At 36.9% G+C, this 10,455-nt stretch overlaps 1 protein-coding gene across 1 annotated transcript in view; it reads right to left on the minus strand.

Annotated features, from left to right (window-relative positions):
- Positions 1 to 7,571: 7,571 nt before the first annotated feature.
- The window catches only part of LOC111869626 (zinc finger protein OZF), a 40,889-nt gene continuing 38,005 nt past the window's right edge, over positions 7,572 to 10,455 (minus strand). Inside the window, exons 5-6 of the mRNA XM_033753497.1 lie at positions 9,098 to 9,399; positions 7,572 to 9,013 (exon numbers count right to left, since the gene is read on the minus strand). Of these exons, the coding sequence (XP_033609388.1) occupies positions 8,424 to 9,013; positions 9,098 to 9,399 (892 nt within the window). The 3' untranslated portion in view covers positions 7,572 to 8,423. The remainder of the gene's footprint in view (positions 9,014 to 9,097; positions 9,400 to 10,455) is intronic.

The raw sequence follows: 10,455 nt of genomic DNA on the forward strand, positions 1-10,455 counted from the left end.
ACTATTGATTCTGCTAGAATGCTGCACTATAAATTTTTGTGTAGTAGAAAGTGATTTCACTACAGCTGAACAGATTCACAGTTCCATGTAGCTCAGATTCTGCAGCACAATCACTCCCACAACCTCCTGATGCTTCATTACACACAATTTCAGGTAAGCGCAATAGGCTTCGAATGCAGTGGCTAATAATGAGGACTGGTTTTCAAAGTTGTTGTCCCCAGAACCCAGTTGTAATCAAACAAACGTCATTATCATTTATTACTACTGAAACTGTATATCAGTATACAGGTCATGAATAATTAAAAAATGTTTGAAAAGCAGAACATTCATTCAGTAATATGATTTATGAGAGAATGAGGTGGTAAAGACTTTACTATGAGGAGTAAAGTAACCAGTAAACAAATTTTTTTATAGAGGCAGTGTGTTGTAAAGTACTATGTGTTATTTCCCAATGCAAAGAATTATGGTAATCCACGATGTAAGGAAGCACTAATTTCGCATTTTTCTTTTGTTCATTGAGGAGGGTGCTGCAGTGAATACCTGGTAACAACTACGTTTATTGAGGAGGTTGACAAACTCAGAGTTTTAAATGGTGGAACATGTGTTGCCCACTAAACAATAACAGTCTCCAGTATAGAGCACTCGTTATCCCCTTCAGCAGGAAACACTGAGAAGAAGGATCAATATCAGGATTCAGTGGGGGTAGGACATTTTGTGTAATTTATTTACCTAGTTTGTTTTTGGTATATTCTGTTTCATTATTATGGGTGCATTCCTTCTAATAATTTATTTAACTATTTTATTATTTTTATATTATTATTCTGTTTTATTATTATGGGTGTATTCCCTATTTTTCTCCATATTACTCTGTCCAGTACTGAACTGGTGAACATGAATATAAGATTTCCAATAATCATTGCATTTCCTTAAGATTAATTATTAATTTTGCCAAATATTCCTGTCCAGTGCTGTAATGGAAGATGAATATCAGATTTCCAATATTCTGTAAAATATTATAAATGGTTAATTAATTCCATCCAGAGTGACTGATGTCCAGTCACAGTGGACAGATATAATTAACCTTTTATAATATTGTTAGTGTGACGGACCAGGATGAANCTATTTTATTATTTTTATATTATTATTCTGTTTTATTATTATGGGTGTATTCCCTATTTTTCTCCATATTACTCTGTCCAGTACTGAACTGGTGAACATGAATATAAGATTTCCAATAATCATTGCATTTCCTTAAGATTAATTATTAATTTTGCCAAATATTCCTGTCCAGTGCTGTAATGGAAGATGAATATCAGATTTCCAATATTCTGTAAAATATTATAAATGGTTAATTAATTCCATCCAGAGTGACTGATGTCCAGTCACAGTGGACAGATATAATTAACCTTTTATAATATTGTTAGTGTGACGGACCAGGATGAAACAAATCAAAATTCTGTAAGATATGTTGTTATATTTGCAATTTATTCTTGTCCAGTACTGTAGTGGAAGATGAGTATCAGATTTCCAGTATTCTGTAAGATATATTATTTTGCCATATAATCCTCTAAATTACTGAAATGAAAGATGAATATTAGATTTCAGTATTCATTGTAATTCTGTAAGATATGTTGTAATTTTGCCATATAATCATGTCCAGTACTGAACATCATTCTAATGAAATTAATAATAAATGGAAACATCAGTATTACTGCTTGCCATATATGATTTATAATGCTTTAATGTAACCAAAAAACTATGTTCTGTGTGGCTTTCAAGTGTAAGTTGTTACCAAGGTGTGAGGTTGAATAGAAGTATGTCTGATGGAAACATAATTTTCTTTCAAATAAACAAATAAACCACCAAGCACCAGCCCCGACAACTTGCAACCCACGGAGTAGTACAAATTAGGGTGGAGAAATAGCTAGACCCCACCTTCAGCTTTCCTAAACACAAGTATTCTATGTATGTTATAGTTCACAATGTTCAATGCTTTTGGGTAAGAAGACGTTGGATTGGCATGAATGAAATGTTATGACTTTACAAGCACTGGTGAGAAACTTTCTGATTTTGCAACCCTGACGTCTTGTGCTGCAGAGGTTCTTACTCCCCACATTTCTAGACAATTGGCTTACAAATGGTGGTGAGGTTGCCAGCCTTATGTGCTTGCTGCCCTTTACCCCTGGGAAGATTCATGGTATTCATTTCTGTGTTGACACCAGGGCCATAGTGCAGCTGGAAGCATTAGGACAATTGAAATAGCCAACATCAGAAACTGGACCTGCAACCTTATGGCTTGTAGCATACTGCCTCAGTCACATATATGTAACCGTATGCCCCCATCATATACTGTATCTATACATAAGTCATAACAGAATGAAATACATCATGCTACAATACTGCATGTAGCTTAGGTCATGTTGAAGTGTTATGTTAACAGCCAGTAGGCTATGTGTGCCCCCCCCCACACCGCAGCTGCTTATACCAGGATATGTGGCCATTTTCAACCTAGTATAAGAGAAGGAAATGTGATTAAAACTTGCTTTTCCAAGCACTTCATTTGTTGGTTAAACAAGTCATTGTCTTGTAATGTTTTGCAGCACGTATTAAATTGTGTCCCTAGCAATGTCTTTATCAAAGCCATATTTAGTAGACTGCAAAACAGGAGATTGTTATACAGTATATTTCAAGGCAAGTGGGATGTGCAGTACCCTTTCTCCAAAAATATATCTAATATCATACTTCTCATTTGCCAGCAGTCTTTGTAAAGCATATTATTCACAATTTTTAAAACTTCAAGAAGTGACATTTTTGTATAAAAGGACAGCGAAAATAAATTGAAAATTACAAGAAATAATTAGCAGGATTTAAACATGTTTCAATCTTTACTTTATACTGTAATTAATGAAAATCTGATTGGATTTAGGGTTCTCACAGTAGTCACTATGAAGAACACTTGTCTCCTGAAAGAAATAATTTCTTGCTCAATTTACTCTCTGATGCTGAAGATAGGGGCAATAGGCTCCTCTGAAACAGTGGTGGACTTCTACCTGGCATTACATCCCAGAAGATAGTTCTCTTCAGTCATATAGTCACGTAAGTAACAGTAATTTGATGAATGCTGAAAATTCGTAATGAAACATACATTTCCAATGATTCTGGATGTTCACACACATGTATATGCGCACTTCATGGCGACTGGTGAACCCCCCCCCCCAAAAGTGCATATGAATTTTGCCAATGAATCAGAATGTCTGATGGCTGATAACATCTGCAATGAAGTCATCAGAAATCACAGATCACAAAAAGCACTGAAAATGCTGCCCCTCTACACGTAGATATCTTTCACAATTTTTATTAAAAAAAAGAGGTACAATTGTTCTTGCACTTACAGCACACCAGACACCAACTTTCACTGGATGGAGCGGGACTTCGTGGTTTTGATGTGGATTCTGTGAACTCAAGTAGCGATTATTTTGTGTATTTATGTTTCACCAGAAAGGATGTTGTTACCGTTCTTACAGTAGACTTTGACATGCCAGTCTCTTAAAACAGTTAGATGTTTCAGTGATTTTCTAGGTGTATGTTCAAGTCTGGCCCCTTTGTCATCTAACTTCTATACACTTATGTTCTTGTTTTTTGTCTATTAAAGAGTCCTGTTTTAAGTTTATTTACCGAATTGTGAATTGTTTGTCTGCTAGAAGCTCCATCATGAAATTTTTGCCAACACTTTCTAGTAGATCTGTACTTCACATAAGTGTCATATGTAACTGAGAACAAATGACTAATGAAGCTGATAACTGCTGCCTACTGCTGACAAATTATAAACAAAGTCCTATGCGTGAACTGCACAACTTGCCCTAAAACCCATCAAGTGTTCCAAAAGTTAATTACTTTTCTTAATTTGAAATGTTATTGGCTATCAGGCATGCTGATTCTTCAGCAAAATTCGTATGTACCTCACAGCTGGTGAAACAGAGCTGTAAACCAGTCAATAAAGTTTAAGTTATATATATAAGGATTTTGGAGTTCTATCGAGGTGGCCGAGCAGAGCGGACGTGTATAGAACAACACTCCGTGAGGCACGTGCTTTATAGTGGAAGCAACAACAGCAACGGTTCCTGAGGCAACCGACCCAACCATCCCAACACACAACAAAAAAAAGTAAACAATACTATCATAGGATGTCATCAACTAGTGAAGATGATGTACCATTCAGGATTCAAACGAAAACACATGGCAAAAAGTGAAGAACACAAAAAGAAGGAAGATAAATCAACCTGTCAGTCAAAACATAACCTTAACAAACAAATATAGTCAACTAAATGTAGAAGATGACGAAAACACCACCACCAAAATAATAGAGAATAAAATCCAGAAACCACCTCCAATATTTGTATATGGAGTAACAAACTATCAAGACATGGTACATAACCTGTGCAGCATAGTTGAAATAGAACAGTACACTACCAAAACCTTAGTAGAAAACACTGTAAAAATTAACTGTCATACTCCAGACACCTATCGTAATCTTGTACGATATACGTGTATGCGTGAAAAGAATATTATACATCATACATACCAACTGAAGGAAAATCGTGCCTTCAGGATAGTTATTAAACATCTACATTTTTCAACTAACCTACAAGAAATTGAACAAGAACTGAATAAAGGAGGACACAAGGTAAGAAACATAAATGCAAGAAGCCGGATGACCAAAGAACCACTTAACGTATTTTTTGTTGATCTAGAACCTGCCACTAACAACAAAGAAATTTACAAACTAGCAAGACTACAAAACCAAACAATTGTAATAGAACCTAGAATAGAGACAGATGACCTGTCATCTGACAAATCACTGATGATGATGATGATGATAACGAGACTGATAAAGAAATAGACAAATATCTGAAAATATCAGCATTACACCATAAATAAAATTTTTTACAGTTAAAGAAGTGCAAAACGAAATACCACTCTTATATTCGAGAAAAACACCTGGCATTGATGAAGTGACTCCAATAATGTTAAAAGAAATGTCAAGAAAAGGGTTAGTACTTCTCACATATATATTTAATGCTATTCCCAAACATAAATACTGGCCAAATCAGCTAAAAACAGCAGAAATAATCCTGATCCTCAAACCAGGCAAAAATCCTAATAAGTGTGTCATCCTATCGTCCTATAAGTTTATTACCCATCATATCTAAGCTCCTCGAAAGACTTCTCTTAAAAAGAGCAAGGTCTGACCCAAATATAGAAGAATGGATACCATCACATCAATTTGTGTTTAGAGAAAACCACTCCACTCTACAGCAGATACACAGAACAACACACAAAATACACCATGCAATAGAAAATAAAGAATATTGCACATCAGTCTTTCTAGATGCAAGTCAAGCCTTTGATAAGGTATGGTATCCAGGACTACTGTACAAAATCAAAAAATATCTGCTCATCACTTATTTCCACTTACTAAAATCCTATATGCCGGTCACGGTAGCCGAGCGGTCTAAGGCATGCACTGTCTTCGCTCGCTCGGAAGCCGAGATCGTGGGTTCGAATCCCACTCAGGGCATGGATGTTTGTGTGCGTTTTTCTGTGTTTGTCTACAGGTAGAGGCCTTGCAACGAACTGATCACTCGCCCAAGGAGTCCTACCGTATGTGTAAGATCTAGAAAAACCGAAGTGAACGGAGAAGTTCATGGAGGTAGGCCTAGGCCCACTGGGGCTGTAGTGCCAAGGAAAAAAAAAATCCTATATAAGTGGCAGAGAGTTCAGAATGAGAATCAATGATAGTGTAATGTGTTTCGTTACTGAATACGCCGTAGAGATTGTTAATTGGTTTATTTAACAACCTACAAGTATCGGCTACAATTATTTATAACAATGTTATGGGTTTCCACACTTTACAAACCCTACAACCAAACCTCTTCACACTATCACGATTCACTCGTTACAACTGAAATCGGTGACTACTACAATTCAACTCGCTTCATGGGCTGCTACACTTTTAACTCGTTCACTCCTGTTGGGTAAATGGAGAACTCTGATCACACACTCACTTCCAACTGCTGACTAACTCGGAACTTGAGAACTGTGTCTCGTAACTAACTTGTAGGCTTGCTCGGAACTAACTGAATAGTCTTCGCTGCTCCGTATCTAGCCTCATTCCGGACAACACAGAAAAACAGCCACATAATAGGCAACACTGTTGTCTGGCGCCGTGTTGCTAGCAATGCTGTCGGGAGTTGTTTACTGCTGCCTAGCAACCGCGGTATCCCTTGGTGACGTCACCGCTAGGCGGGTAGACGAAGGAGTGTTGACTCGCCTGTTACCTTAGTAACGACAGAAATCCGATAGCGTTACATAACCACTGGCGGGGGGAGGGGTATCCCTGCATAGCGCAACACGTCACAATAGTATAACTAACAATTTTGCAATAAAATCAGGTGTACCACAAGGCAGTGTCTTAGGCCCACTACTTTATTTACTGTATACAGCAGACCTACCAGTCAATGCCAACACAATGGGCACATTTGCGGATGATACCATGATCCTCTCAGTCAACACAGATCTAGATCTCTGGATAAGCCCTCTCCACATCACGAAGAATACTACAGCAAATTAGCTTATAGAATCAAACGTAATTCTGATTGCTAACATTATGTAAATAAAAAAATATATATATATAAGGATTTTAACTACTTCTGCACACACATCATTTTGCAGTGTGGCAGAGGTTACATCTTGGTGTGAAATGATAAGAATGCATGCACCTCACTTCCTGCATCCACTGATATGGTTGAAGTTTAACTACAACCGTGGAAGAAACAGTGGGCAAATGTTAATTTCTTGTCTGCCAATAATCCACATATTCACTGAAAAAGTGCATCATGTATCAAAGACCATAGTGTGGGCTGCTGTATCAAGTAATGTGCTATTTAGACAGTTTTTTTTACAAAACTGTGATTGCAAATGGTTTGCTGATAAACAGAATTTATGCAGGATAGTGTCATGCTGCAGACAGCAAGCATTATCTTGGACTCCCTTAATGGCACCTTTACTTCATGTGTAATTTCTGATTTTTATCCTGAACACCTATGTGGAAAGAACTGGTTTAACAGGAAGCCTGACAGTAATCACAAATTCTTTCTGTGGGGATTCATGAAAGAGAAGCTTTCCAAAAATCTAGCCTCAGTGATGAAGCTTCAGGCCATGGTTGTCCAGACGTGCCAGATTACAGAGAACATATGCAAGATCATGAATATACATACATGTGTCTTTCAGAAGTTGTACAGCAGAACAGCAACCATACTTAACACACCTCCACTAAGCACTAATCTCCGTACCTTGGTGGTAAAGTGAGGGAAGTACATATAACAATCAGTGAAAACAGATACAATAGGAGTGCTTATGGAAAGGAAGGTCCAAGAATGACAAAAGCTCTACCATAAGATAACCCACATTGATGGAAACATGTAATGATGATAATGGTGGTGGTGTTGGTAGTGATGTATGATGACCAATACACACCCAAATAAAGTTTTGGTTCATTAATATTAAAAGCATTTATGTCACAACATAAATGTTATTATTCTATAAGCATCAATGGTAAATCCACAGAGTGAAAAAATTAAGGGAAAATATTAGTAAACCACCATCACAAACCTTCAGAACCACACTGAGGTGAAGGACAAAGGTATGTTAACTGAAACAGTTATAATGAAAGTTATGCTGCGATAGGACAAATTGCTTAAAGTTATACAAAACAGAACAAAATTATCTGCCACAGATTGTATAGTTACATGGTAACTTACTGACAAAAACAGTAACAGGAGAATGGTCCTGGTCCCATCATTATCAGCATGGCTCAAAAGAGCAGACTTTGGTGTGTAGATGTGACAAGGAAAGGTTACAGTTATTACATTGTTTTAGTCAACTTGCAGTATCACATTTGTATACTTCATGTATAAACATATTAACAGATTAAAGAAAGTAAGCCCTAAATACAAACAAATATAAAAATATATCAGCTTTTTCCACAAGATCAAAGGCCACACCTCAGCAAAACAATATAAACCATGAGCAAGTATCAGACTAATTTTCTTTTTTAAGTACCACATATTTCTAAACGGAGGTGCAGCCCTTAGAGAAAGACATTTAATTTGCATTATCTCTTAGTACTTTACATCAAAAGATTAGCATAACTACATTACAATTAACTAATATCTCATATACATTACAGTTCCAATTCATGCCAAACATTTCTTCACATCTGAATGTGTATGTCCAGTGTATTCCTAAATGACAAAGATTTCTTAAATAAAAACTATCCCCTCTGAAACTATATTCACTAAAGTGATTTTTTATGTTTTTGGACACTTTCCTTTGATGAGAACTGTTTTCCAAATATCACATTCTTAAGGCTTTTTGCAGACATTTAACCTTCTTTGGTGTCTCAAAAGCTTTCCTTTTTCCAAGAATCGTTTCTCACAAACTGTACATATGAAAGGCTTTTCACCAGTATGAATTTTCACATGTCTAGCAATATCTCCTTTTTCAAAAAAGTGCTTTCCACAAGCATCACACTGAAAACGTTTCTCACCTTTGTTTCTCTTCATATGTCTCATGTCAGTTCTGCCACCATTCAGAATTATTCCATGAATCCTCTGATGTACCAAAAAATTGCTATGGTCAGAAAATCCTTTCCCACAAATTTCACACACTCTGAGCTTTTCTCCTGTATGTATTCTTGTATGTCTCTCAAGGCTGAATCTAATATCAAATTTTCTACCACATGCATCACATTCCAAAGATTTTTCACGTTCCAAACGTTTTTCACCAGTGTGTATTCTTTGATGTATGGTCAACTTTCCTCTCTCCATAAATCCTTTCCCACATACATCACATGTGAAAGGTCTTTCTCCTGTGTGTGTTCTTTGATGTCTAACAAGAAGATACTTGTAAGAGTATATTTTCCCACAGATATCACATTTGAAACATTTTTCACCAGTGTGTGTTCTTTGATGTCTAACAAGAAGATACTTGTAAGAGTATATTTTCCCACAGATATCACATTTGAAACATTTTTCACCAGTGTGTGTCCTTTGATGTCTAAATTCACCCCCCCTTTCTGAGATTCCATTCTTGCACTTTTCATATTTGAGAGACTTTCCACCAGAGCATATACTTTGATGTCCCAATATCTTTCCTTTTCTTGAGCACCGTTTCCCACAATTTTGAGATCGAAGAAGATTGTCAGTTGAGAGTTTGCAGTTGTGTTTGACAATATGTTCACTCTGTACAATCCCTTTCTTACAAATATCACAACTACTTGTACAAAGCACATCATTTCTTGATGTACAAAGTTCCTCATCATCTGTTACACAGCCAATACTGTAAAAGAAGTTGACTGGATAATTATTAGATCATGTATATTTTAAACCTATGTAATGTAAAAAAATGATGAAATAAGTTAGGAGCATCAGGAATTGTAAACTTACAGTTACAGAAACTTAAAACAGTCATACAATGCCATCTTGCAGTACGTAACTATGTACTCACATTGATACATTGATAGATACACAGACATTTATATATGTATACAGTATATTGGACTTAATCAGTGTAGACTGTAACCCTTTATAAACCCAGCTCTCCTACAAGTTAAAAATTTGTGGGGATCATCCATAGTAGTTGATGCAGACAGAGCCAATTCTTCAGGTAACCATATAACAACGGCAGCAAAGAAATGTAGAGAGAACCAATTGTGCAGATGATCATATAATGACAGCACCATTCTGAGGATGATGAATGATGAATAGTGTTGAAATCTGAATTTAAGGATGATGAATTTAGTCAGTGACTGCCTGTGGTCTAGTGGTCAGAGTTCCTGGCTACAGATCCAGAGGTCTAGGTTCGATTTTCGGCACTACCAGATTTTCTGAGAAGTAGTGGTTCTGGAACGGAGTCCATACAGCCTCATGTGGATAATTCAGGAGTTGTAAGATTTGAGGCTTTCACGGCGGTGACTATGAAGAAAGCAGTCTTCTGGGATTTGGCACTGTGTACAAGGTGTGGCAATAAAGAACCCGGATTACTTTCATGACTCATTTCCGGCCACGTCATTGACGAAGAGGAGGGTAGGGCATTGACCCTTGGACTTCCCTCTACCGTCACACAAAGTTTCATTCACGTACATCGGTTAGTCTGGCCGCGACCATTGTTAGAAGCGGATCGTGTTTCTGAGCTCCGTCGGAATAATGCTGAGTGCTAATGCAGAACAACGTGCTAACATCAAATTCCTCACAAAACTTGGAAAATCTGCCACTGAAACTTACAATTTGTTGACAGAAGTATATGGTGATCAGTGTCTATCTCGCACGCAAGTTTTCGAGTGGTTTAAGAAGTTTATGGAGGGTAGGAAAAACGTCGGGAACGATCCAAAATCGG

The sequence above is a fragment of the Cryptotermes secundus genome, unplaced genomic scaffold (genome assembly GCF_002891405.2).
Source record: "Cryptotermes secundus unplaced genomic scaffold, Csec_1.0 scaffold557, whole genome shotgun sequence".
Lineage (NCBI taxonomy): Eukaryota > Metazoa > Arthropoda > Insecta > Blattodea > Kalotermitidae > Cryptotermes > Cryptotermes secundus.